Raw genomic sequence first — 12,138 nt, forward strand, 5'->3', positions numbered from 1 at the left:
TTTGGATCATTTCCGAAAGATTGAACAAAAAAATTGTTTCGAGAAAGTAAATAAAAAATGAAACCTATTTCGCTTGGTAGGAAGAGTAGACATGTTTAATTCCCGATACATGTATTTGAGTTTTTAGCGACGGTACAAGGTATAGCCGAAATCATGGCTATTTTTTGGGGGAAATTGTGTTTCGTTTGAAATATGTGAAAATTGCCCTCTTTGGTTATTTGTGTCAAAATTCTCATAAAATTTGGCACGAAATTCGTGCAACTCAAAATGGGCCATCGCAATTCCCACGCGGGGCCGGTGGGCAAGTGGCATCGGACAAGGAGCCCTAATCGCCGATGATAGCCGTAGACAGGGCCCGAGACAAGTGCCGCATCAATCAAAAGTCAAAACCCCCCGATCGGGCCGCCTTTTCCCAACCCAGCAGCGCTCCGACGCCGCCGTCGGTTACTAGTGTGGACACGCGGTCGGCGTGGTCGGCGGCCGGCGGGGATGAGCATGCGCTATCTGGTGGCCGGTCGCGCCGGCTGTGCGGCGGCGGGATCGTCCTCCTCCGCCAACCCCCTCAGCGCCCTCGCCGACGCCGTGCTCGGCTCCTCCAAATCTGAGGTGCGTGCGTCCGACTTGACCCCCATCTCGAGCGAAATCGGTGCGCCGCCGCCGGCCTCCAGCGGGCATGGACCCCTAGGGCTAGGGTAGGGCGTTGGGTCGGGTGGATCCTTCCCGAGGGTTTGTTGTTCGTTTCTCGCTGGCTGATCCTTCTGCAGAGGAGACGCCACTGCCTAATTCAATCGGTTCAGGTGGCAATGGTGGATCCCGAGGAGCGCCCTGGTGGTCTCCGTTCGGTGTTCGCCTGTGCAGGCAATTGTGGCGCCAAACGCTGAGGTCGTGGGCGGCAGATGCTCACCAACCTCCACTCCCGTTCGCTCACCTGGTAGAGAGGCACTGGCCATGTCTTCTCCATTGTGCTCACACTCTCCTGTCAGAAGCTTGGTGTGGACAGAGACCCCACCCCTAACCCCGAATGCTGACCCCAACCAGGCGCTTGTTGCAGACTTGGACGAGGATCGTGCTTGTGCCTTCCTGATGTTCACTTCAGCAGATCCATCGCCGTGGCCGTGGCCGTGGCAGGCGCAAGTGCTACGCTCCACCCTCCCGTCAGCCGTCGCAGTGGGAGGGGGCGGTGGATATCACTGATTTCAGGCCAATCAGTCTCATCCACAGTGCTACAAAAATCATCGTTAAGGCTTTCGCCAACAAGCTAGTACTGAAACTTGATCAGCTTATCCCACGCAATCAAAGTGCATTCTTCGGGAGGCGGTGCATTCAAGACAACTTCGCCTTGGTCCACCACGCTATAAAAACTTTGCATCGAAAGCAGGGTGCCTGCTGCCTTATTCCTAAAATTAGATGTGGTGAAAGCCTTTGATTCGGCGCCTTGGCCCTTCCTCTTGGAAATTCTGGAACACAGGGGATGTGGACCCATGTGGCGATTTTAATATCCTCAATTCTTGCCTCCTCTTCTACTTGGATTGTGATAAATTGTTGCCCTGGGAGCACAGTTTGGCATGCTGGTGGCTTAAGACAAGGTGATCCAATCTCCCCAATGATGTTTGTCCATGTGGAAGAGGTGAGACTGCTGAAATCGTTCTTGGATGTGGCATGTGGGAATTAAGCACATGCTCTCCCTTTTTGCTGAAATGGCCATGTTCGTTAGACCAGACCGGTTCGAGCTAAGAGTTGTGGCTGATATGTTGGGCATCTTTGGTGATGCCTCTGATCTTTTTGTCAATTTGGCCAAGAGCTCATTCATCCCTATCAGATGTGGCCCGGAGGTGAACAAGGACCTCCCGGTGGATTTGCCATGTACAATTGGTTTGTTCCCTTGCACTTACTTAGGCCTACCCTTGAGCATGGGACCATTGAGGAAAGAGGAGCTCATGAAACTGGCTGACTGTGTGGCAAACCACATGCCAGCATGGAAGGGCAACCTACTATTCAACGTCATCTTGATCAAATGTGTTCTCATAGCAACATCAGTTTACCATATGCTATCATTTGATCTACACCCATGGGTTATCAAGAAAATTGAGAAAATCTGTTGTGACTTCCTTTGGAGAAGACTAGAGGAAGAAAAGCGTGGACACTTCAAGATTGCATGGGAAATGGTTTATTGGCCGATCGAATATGGGGGCCTCGGAATTCATAACCAGCGGCTTCTGAATGCTGCTCTCAGAATCAGGTGGCCGTGGTAGGCCAGGGTTGACGATGCTAGGTCGTGGCAAGGTTTGACCGTTAATGTCTTGTCGGAGGCTACGACAATGCTCCACGCCTCAACTATATGCACGTTGGGGAACGATAACGCTGCAAAGTTCTGGACAGACAGATGGTTGCATAGCTGCTCCCAAGGAGCTGGAACCAGATCTTTTTGATTCATCATCTATTGCGTCGAGGAAGCTATCTGGTAAGGCGGCTCTTCTCCAATGCATGGATCATAGGCATCCGATGATAAAGGGTTTCCCCTGCTTTATATTATAAAGCAACGGCCAACCACACGATACAACAAGCTTGCTGGGGTGTAGCACAACCAAGCCCAAAAGAAAAATGAGAGGAAGAAGAGAAAAACAAATGCCAACACCGGCAGATCGACAAAACGAAGATGACCGGAACCACTGCTCCCTCTGGAGAAGTCCCACCGCGCTCCTAGCCTCCAAATCACCGTGTACCGAGCAAGACCTTCAAGAAGGAAAGCGACGACGACGCCGTTGCTGCCCGGACTACTCCTAGGGTTTCCCCCGATACACGGAGGGCAGCGGGAAAGGGGTATACCCGAGGCCCTTCAGGAAGGAACGGCAGCACCCGCAGGTGTCACCGCGTCGTTGCCGGCCGATCTGGAGTGCTCCACCCAACTTGCCGCCCACCAGCATGCGTCACCACGATCATGGCACCCTCCTCATCGTCTGACTGTGGTCACCGGACACGAAGCCTAGAGGAAAGAGGAGGTGATAGCGAAAACGGGGACAACAACAACATAGCCGTGCGGGAGGGAACAACCTCCACTGCCCTCGTGGCAGCCGACCAGACGTGGCAACGGGGACACACCAGGCCCCTACTGGCCCGGCTGGGCCCAGACGAGGCCCACAAAGCCCCCGCCTCCACGCTGCAACATGCCGGCTGACAGCGCCGCCACCACCCGGAGACCGCCGACGCACCACCTCCACCTCCAGGGAGCATTGCCGCCTGGCAACAAACAGCCGGCCCGCCCTGACCCAGATGGGGCCTAGATCTGGGCCGAGTAGGCGCCACTGGCCACGCCCGCACCACCACACTGCCCCGCAGCCAACCGCCGCGCCGCCGCACCGATGACCACCTGAGCCGGACTAACGCCGGCAGAGCCGCATCGCCGCCGTCAAGAGCCCCCGCGCCACTCTCCACGCCGACGGCGGTGGGAGGGGAGAGGGGTGGGGAGGGGGGCTAGGGTTTGCTTGTCGCCTATGGGGGACGAGCGAGCTAACCGAAGGGGGAGAGGGCCGGCCGGCCGGACGATTGCTCGGATCGCAGGCATCAAGGGAGATTTCTCAGCTGCGATGATCGTTCAATTCTGCGAATTCTGGATATTGACCAGCCGTCAACGTCACTCGATGACTAATATTAAGGACCGTTTTAGCTGGATCTGGACGGAGAGTGGTGTTTACGCCGGCCAAAACTGGATACAGGGCATTTTTCGTTGCTGCCAGGCGCGAAGCAGCTGTAAAATTCCTCTGCACCATTGCATCTGAAATTGTTTGGTTGGCTCGCCATTCATAATCGGTGTTGGACAGCTGATCGCTTAATTTACAGAGGGCTCCCCCACCCTACTGCCTGCACCCCTATGTGATCAAGTGCCGGAGACGCTAAACCACCTTCTTATCCAATGGCCATTCTCGAGGGCAGTTTGGTTTCAGGTGTTCAGACAACTTGATTTGGTGGTGCCGTGCCGCAAGCTAATTCAGCTTTAGTAGACTGGTGGGAGCAGGTTCACAGTGGAGTGCCTCGTAGAAGAAAAAAAAAGGAGGTCAACACCCTCGTCGCTCTGATCATCTTTCACCTCTGGAAAGAACGAAATAGTCGTGTTTTTGATAACATGCCGCCATTGAACCTGCTGTGGTTTCTAGGATTTTGGGTGAGTGGAACCTCTTGGTCCATGCGTGGGATCACTACAGTAGGAGTAGGCAAAGGGTTAGGCAACAGAGAAACTAGTGATCAGTAGCTATTAGTGCCAGTGCTGGTGGATCAGCGGCTCTGCCTGCTTATTTATAAACTCTACTTTGTACTGTTTTTCCTCCATTCCTTAATGAATCAACATGCAAAGCTCTTATGTGTTCCGGAAAAAGAAAGTGTGGAATTTATGTTTTTCCTTTTTGTATTAGTATCACTCGCGAGAAATGAACATCAACCTAAAGTTTTTTGACGAAACTCAGTAGCACTGAGAACTTAAGATTAATCTATTCATGTTTTAGGTTGATGATTTTTTGAAACATTTTTTTTTTGCAGCAGCAGAGAAAGGAACTTTCAGGATCAGCAGTTCGCGGGAAAGCTTCTTTTGATTCGATGCCCGTTCCTTTATCTACACTTCCAGGCTCCGAGGATGAGGTCAAGCTAGGTCAGGGACCTATTAGAAGCATGAAGGTTATTTTCCCTATTCCTCGGTATCCTAGATATATATGTGTATTTGTGATGTTTACTAGTTCCAGTTGAACATTGGCAGGGCACCAACTTCATTAATGGGTGTCATGGAGACGCCTGTGGCGATAATTTTCAAGCCTCAATCCCTTCTGTTCCTGAACACAGAGTAGTCGAGCCTCACCTTGGAGAGTCAGAGCAAGTTGATAGCGCTACTCGCCTGCATTTCAAGCCCAAATTTGAAGGCAAGTTCCAAACTGATGTGATTGTAGATATTAGTAATTATGTCAATGCATGGTATAAAACTGAGACATCCAATAATTCAATTAGGCTGATAACTCTTTATCGAGTTTTGCTCGGTCATGTTCCTTTTCAGTTTTCACATATCGTCATCAGTAGCATGTTTAGGTATGGTTGAATTGCATGCCTATTTCCAATGGGACTAAATACACTGTGAGTTAACCCTGATGCGACATTTGTTTCAGGTCCACCAGAGATGGCTGCTCACCATTTGTTGCCTCAAAGTTCATTTGAACCATACAATATATCGGAAAATGGACCAGAAGAATATTCAGGAGGAAAGGTTAGCTTAGTTTCTCATCTCTGTGTTTCAAGATTATCTGGAAACATGAGGCCGGAGGGCACTGGAGAAAGACACTTTTGTGCTAACCAACTTCGTTTCTAAGTGATTGGCCTTCAAGCATTATCCTCATGTCTTGTGCCTGAAACACCTAACGCTTAGTTTACTTGTGCCAGGATGGGTTATTGGATCATATGGATGATCTTTATGATGATGAAATGAGATCCTCTGGAAACACAAGCACCGAAGTCGATAGTTGGTTGTCTGCGTTTGAACAGGTCAGTGCCTCCTAAACTGCAGTCACCTTTTCAAGTTAGATTATTTTTTACAGAAGATTAGATAAACATGACCTGGATATTGTGTTGTGCGTGTGGGCTTTTAAATCGGTCTATATGGACTATTCGGTCCTGCATAATAGAGGACCGATTTGACCGTACTTAGTCTGGTCCTGTAGTTTTGCAAACCGGTTTTTATTCGGTCTTTTCAGGTTTGGTTTTTGGTCTTCATTTTTTATACCCGGGGTGACCAGCCACAGCTGTAAAAAAATTTGGGCAGCCGCTAGTGGCGCTGCAAATATGCAGCAGCAGCTAAAATTTGAGGTTGCCCCAAAATTTTTCATCACAAAATAGAGATGCGTCATCTGTTGTAACTGGTTTTTGGGCCCCAAATTACAATTTTTTGCACTGCTGCTGTTTTACCTCATTTGTTGGAGATGTTCTTAATTAATGTAATAAGGTGTTATGTTTGCTTTGCGGTGGTTGCAGGGTATTTGGTGTTGCTTCATGCAATATTTGTAGACTATATGCCCGGGTTTATAAGATTATATATACAACTACAGCTTTGAAACATTGACTTCTTTTTCCCTTTTATACTGCTGAGTGCTGAGTTGACTATTGGCGACGCTGATCCCATCATTTACTGGCTGCAGGGACTACATCCACGAGTCATGAGCGACGACGAGCTGTCAGGTGGTGGCTGGTTGTCATTCCTGCAGATTGCCATCAGCCACCTGGGTGGATTTTCCCAACCAAGGTTTCTGGAAGAACTGATCACCTGTCAGGATCAGGTTACTGGGCATCGAGTATGGATCAAGCTACAGCAGCGCTCTGGCTGGTCGGTTAAATTGGAAGCTACGCGCGACCACCTCTTCGACGCCCTGCAGGATGCGGCGATGCTGGCCGTTATCACGATGAGACAGCATTTCCCCTGTGAGTTCGGAGGCACTCCATTTGAAGTTCTGCCCGTCCCGCCTGGGCAGAGGAGCAGGCGGTTAGATGACGGTGCCACGGTCATCCGAGGCGGTGCCGTGGCTTCTGCTTTTATTGGCATCGATCACGATGATGTCCAACGTCTTCTCGCGGTCAGCTTCATGTCCCTTTTCCATGAGCGTTCCAAGTCTTTGCAACGTTTGAGGAAGCACGCGTTGAAGCAGCGGCTGCTGATCGCGGAGATAGAGAAGATGGTGGAAGAGCTCGATGGTTCCCCAACCCAGACGCAGGAGTTGGATCAAAGAATTGCGGAGCTGAAAAGGAAGTCGGGGGAGATGCATGGACTTCATGCCCATGCTGTCAAAGGATACATTGGTTGGTCTGTGTTCGTCTCTAACGAGGCGCAGCAGGAGATGAAACCATTGGATGATGGGGATGAGGTACCACCTGCAATTGCAAGCTCCTCAGTAGTATCAGCCAGGGCCAGGCTGTGAGCGATATGCATGCATTGCACCAGTTTATATTCATCAATAATGATGGTTACAATCCAACCAACCTGTGTCGTTGTAATTCATTACTCCTTTTGGACTTGGATGGTGTTATTTAGGGACCCAGACGTGGCACCGTGAACTCATGTTGTTGTAATCTCAGACCCCTGCTTGTGTTGTAAACTGATGTATGTGCAAAGCCTAAATGGGCTGTCTGTGACACCCTACAATATATGATGGCTGTTGAGACATATATGGCAAATGGTGATGAAATTAATTAGCTGCTTGCATTCAAACAAATAAGATAATTTGTCTACATGTAATCATGTATACCTCGGCATGTTTGTATTACATGATTTACATCAAATTTGCATTCAGTTTCGTTGTTACAGCATGTTTTACTGAAGTTGATCATTGTACAGCATCACACTCGGATGGAAACCTGCATCTCAAAGACATCTCTAGCTGCTGATGCCCGTATAGGTTTACCTTGGGTAACTCTCCTTAGAATTGTTGATATATACTGTCCTATGCCAGGTTTGCCCAAGGAATTAACATACTTGTAGATTTTTCTTATTGTGTCCGTGTGACGGAAGCTCTGCTGCCTTCTCTCGCCGTTGGGAAATCTTACCATTATCTACACAAAAAACAGCATATATAATGTTAAATGGTCATACCATCTTATAGTCTCCTATGTCAAAGTAGATGTCAACGCTAAGTGGGAATATGTGGGATCAGACCCTCTGTCAAAAAAGAAAAAGTGGGATCAGACTCGTATCCGGCTGCGTAAACACCTGGGCGAGCAAGTGTCCCAAGCAGGTACCCCCCCAACCGTGAGAAAGGAAGGCGTTCCAATGCTAGGCAAAGTCCAAGACGTATGAAATCACCATCAACCAAATTAGTAGGTCAACACTACGCAATCCTGTAGTGAGCGAAGCAACATCAACGGCCGCCATCATCAGTTCCCACTCAGAGAGTGCTCGTGTCTATTCCCCGATTTGAAGTAAGTGATGTGGTGTTGAAGCCTTCCGTACTTATGTGGCTTTCCTCGGTGTTATTACCTTACCTATCACTCCATACAAAAGAAAAAATTAATACTAAAAAACGGTAGCGTTCATTCAATTACTAGAAGGTTGTTTTTGGAATAGATTTTTTTTTAGAACGAAGGCTCAAGAAGAGCCCGGCTTTGAATTAACAAAGCCATCAACCGGCCAGGATTACATCTAACAAACAAAGGAAACAAAGAACAAAACAGCAAGCCGATACAAGGTGCTGTGTAAAAGCTATCTGGCTACTACAAACTACTAGCAAGGATATGGAAACTAAAGCACAAGTCCAGCTAGAAGTCGAAGAAGCCCTCCACGGCGAGCAGAACAACACGCAGGCACCAGCAAAGCTTGGGGAAAACAAACAGTAGTTGAAGGAGCTCCGTTGTCAGCTCCATGGGCTCTGGCCGTCGATGTCGCCCTCCTCCACCTCTGAAGGGGGCTCCCTGCCCCCTCGCCCTGGCACGAAGGGCGCCGATCCGTCGAAAGGTGGAGACGCCCACCCGAGGGCTAAAGAGCGACCGACGCCGTTGCCAACCGGAATACCACACCAGGACACCACCGCCAAACTACTTGGAGCTCATCCAAGGCAAGCATCGGCAATAACTGTTATCTGCACACGAGGAGAAGCAAGCTACACGGCAAGGCTGCTGAAGACCGAGCAACCCCCAACCGGAACAAGCACACTTCCCCCAAAGCTCACCAAAGACGGCACCCCCTTGAGGGTGACGGCGCCCACGGCGTCGCTGCCGCCCAATCCCGAGGGATTTGGGTTTTCACCTGGTCCACGAGCAACACGGGAGGAAGAGGAGGGGGAAAGGGGCATTTTTACCAGCGCCTACAGGTAGGGGACGGCGCCCATGGGCGTCGCCGCCGGCAGGCCGGCATAGCCAGCCACGGATTTCTCCGGTCCCCTCTCCCCACCCCCACCTCGAGAGCAGACAAGGCTACGGTGCCCGGAGGCCGCCGAAGAACGGACCTGAGACGAGGGTGACAGGAGGTTGAAGAGGAAGATGCCTTCAGATCTGATGCGGGTGCCCCGAGGCCACCGCGCACCACAGCCATCGCCCGCCGTCACCGCGCCGCCCGCACGGCCGAGATGGACGGCCAGCACCCGCTGCCGCCGTTTGCTGAGGACGACGCAGCACCACCGCCCGAGGTCGCCACCTCGGCTCCGAGATCCTCCACAGGGGCGGAGCGACCAGATCCTCGCCGCCACCATCCCCGGTGGCCGCGCGGCGCTCCGGCGACCCCCTCCGGCGGCGACGAGGGAGAGGAAAAGGGGGAGGGAGCCCCGGCGGCGGGCTAGGGTTTGTGCCGCCCGGGTCGCCCCTGCGGGAGCGACGCGGGGGCCTTTTTGGAATAGATGCCGACATGTCACATGAGATGAAGTGGTTTGCTAACGCAAAAAATGGCTTGGCTCATTTTTTTTCCGGAAGGAAAATCACATGCAATGATCGTCTCGAGCCTTAACACCAAGTTGTCCAAAAACCCTAATTACGAAATAGTGTCTGGGCGTGCTTGCCATCGAGCCTTAACAAAAAGTTGTCTGAAAGTCCTAGTTATGAAATAGTGTTTGGTTGTCTTGCAATGTCTCACAACTTAAATAAATAAGTTTCTTAAACTCAAAACAAATCTCCATTAATAAGGAATCAATCAGGGCTTAATTCCGGTGGAATTTTATGGTCTAATTGGACATGTAGAATCCACCCAAACAGAAACCCAATTAGTTCGTTGCTCCCAAAAGAACAGCCCTGCCGGTCGTGGGCTCGCCTCCTCCGCAGCGAGCGCTAGGGTTCCCTCCGGGGGAGGGGGATGCAGGATGGGGAGAGTTTTTGGTAATATGTTCCGTTTTGAGTTTTGAGGCGCGCAAGTGCTAATGGACACATGCAAGCATAGCGGCACCGTCAAAGACCATATGATTCCTTTGCTCATTGTATTTAAGCTTTTCAGCTTCTATTTTAGTTTGCATATTTTTTTACTTCAGTGTGGTCAGTGTTGGCAAGGCCAGTAGGAATTTATGACTAACCTACTCATTGATTGTGTTAATGATTTTTTTGAAGCAATTTAGGTTGATGATGATCATGTGAACACAACTATCTAATTCTTTTGCAGCAGATAAAGGAACTTTTAGGAACTACTTTTGATTCACTGATGGCTGTTCATTTATCAACAATTCCAGGCTTCGATGACGAGATGAAGCTAGATCAGGGACCTAACTATCCTATGTGTATTTGTGATGTTTCCTAGTTCCAGTTGAACATTAGCAGGGCACTGACTTCATTATTTTTTTTTTTTTGAAAGAGAACACGAAACATTCCATTAAGAACCAATGCTGGACAAGTCGCCAGCAACAGCGTCATTTACAAAGTCTGGACATTCATCAAGCCAAATCTCACTTATGCCAGCTCCTAGTTTAGTACCATACGCTGCTAAACAGTGTGCCACTACATTACAAGTTCTAGGACAAGACACAACAGTTACATGATTGAAGCTTACTCTCAGCTTAAATTTAATATCTTTGAAAATAGCTCCTAATGTAGAGAGATCATAGTCTTCATTGTTCACTGCTGACTGAAATTGCACAGAGTCAGTCTCCATTATGACACAGTGACAACCCATCTGAATAGCTGCGTTTATGGCATGCAACATTGCCATTGCCTCCGAATGGAGCGCATTCGAAACTTGCCCCAAATTTCCTGCACCAGCTGCTATTACCATACCACAATCGTTCCTGATAACAAAGCCCCAACCTCCAGAATTTGATTCCTTCAGGTAGGCGCCGTCAGTGTTGATTTTCAAGATCTTCGGTGGAGGTCTGGACCATCTTTCTTTTTGTTGTTGCTCTTGTATTCTCCCTTCTTGCCTTACCTTAGAAAATTGCATAAAAAGATAGTTAATAGAATGACATATTTCATCAGAAGGTTTAATTTCATTTCCTGCATTTGCTCTATTCCTCTCATGCCACCAACGCCAGAGAAGCAGGCATGATTTAATTTTTTCTTCTTCATTGAGGTTCAATATTTTCTCCATACAGCTCAGTGCATCAGTACAATCTAGAATTTGTAATCTGACATGCTCCAACTGAGCTTTCCTCCACACATCCTTTACCCTCTTACACTTAATGAAACAATGGCCACCATCCTCATCCAACCGAAAACAGATTGGACAACGGGTGTCAACTTGCATACCTCTTTGCTGGAGCTTCATGCGCAGTGGTAAGGTATTTGTGGACATGCGCCATAAGAAGTGAAGAACCTTGTTGGGGAGGGGAAGCGACCACAACTTTGGCCAATTAAAACCACATGTATCTTCATCTGTACTTGAGGAAGAAGTTAGTCCTGAAATAGATTCACGAGCCGTGGTGTCTACAGCAACTCTATAAGCTGATTTCACCGAAAATATACCTTTTTTATCATAATGCCATGCTATGCAATCATCTTCATGTGTATGAATTGGGATTTGTAGAATAATATTTGCATCTTCAGGGAGAAAGGTTTGTCTAACTAAGTCTTCATCCCAATTGTTTGTGGTAGGATCAATCAAATCATTTACTTTAGTTACAACATTTCCACCCCTCTGTGTGATGACTCTCCTAGTACTTCCTCTTGGAATCCAGGGATCAGACCAAATATTGATGTTGCTACCACTGCCTACTCTCCATATGATCCCTTTCTTGAGCAGATCTACTCCTTTTAGTATACTGCGCCATGTGTAGGATATGCCGCTTCTAGGCCTGGCTTGAAGAACTGAGCCATCTGAATAGTATCTTGCTGACAGGACCTGCGCACATAAGGAAGCTGGGTTTTGAATGAGCCTCCATGCTTGCCTTGCAAGCATGGCCAGATTGAAGGCATGGAGATCCCTAAATCCCAAGCCTCCTGTTTTCTTCGTCTTCGTCATCTTCTCCCAGCTAGCCCAATGTATTTTATTCTCTTTATCCACTTGGCTCCACCAGTATCTATTTATCATATTGCTCAACTCTTCACATAGGGTCTTGGTTAGATCAAAGCAAGCCATGGAATACACCGGGATTGCTTGTGCTACCGCTTTAATGAGGATTTCTTTTCCACCTTTCGATAGGAGTTTTTCCTTCCATCCTTGGATCTTTTTCCACACCCTCTCTTTTACATACTCAAAGGTTCTTGCTTTGGCCT

At 48.9% G+C, this 12,138-nt stretch overlaps 1 protein-coding gene across 1 annotated transcript; it reads left to right on the plus strand.

The window, feature by feature from the left end:
- The first annotated feature begins 375 nt into the window (after nt 1-375).
- On the plus strand, nt 376-7,188 carry LOC123107225 (uncharacterized). The gene is made up of 6 exons (XM_044529225.1): nt 376-606; nt 4,531-4,665; nt 4,745-4,904; nt 5,145-5,242; nt 5,416-5,517; nt 6,168-7,188. The coding sequence occupies exons 1-6, from the start codon at nt 490-492 to the stop codon at nt 6,939-6,941; spliced, it is 1,386 nt and encodes a 461-aa protein (XP_044385160.1). The 5' UTR covers nt 376-489; the 3' UTR covers nt 6,942-7,188.
- Nucleotides 7,189-12,138: the final 4,950 nt, after the last annotated feature.

Source organism: Triticum aestivum, chromosome 5A, assembly GCF_018294505.1.
Source record: "Triticum aestivum cultivar Chinese Spring chromosome 5A, IWGSC CS RefSeq v2.1, whole genome shotgun sequence".
Lineage (NCBI taxonomy): Eukaryota > Viridiplantae > Streptophyta > Magnoliopsida > Poales > Poaceae > Triticum > Triticum aestivum.

Coding starts and splice junctions, on each gene's coding strand:
- LOC123107225 (XM_044529225.1), top strand. CDS start 490: ATGAGCATGCGCTATCTGGTGGCCGGTCGCGCCGGCTGTGCGGCGGCG. Junction 4,666..4,744: donor GACCTATTAGAAGCATGAAG/GTTATTTTCCCT, acceptor GAACATTGGCAG/GGCACCAACTTCATTAATGG. Junction 5,243..5,415: donor AAGAATATTCAGGAGGAAAG/GTTAGCTTAGTT, acceptor TACTTGTGCCAG/GATGGGTTATTGGATCATAT.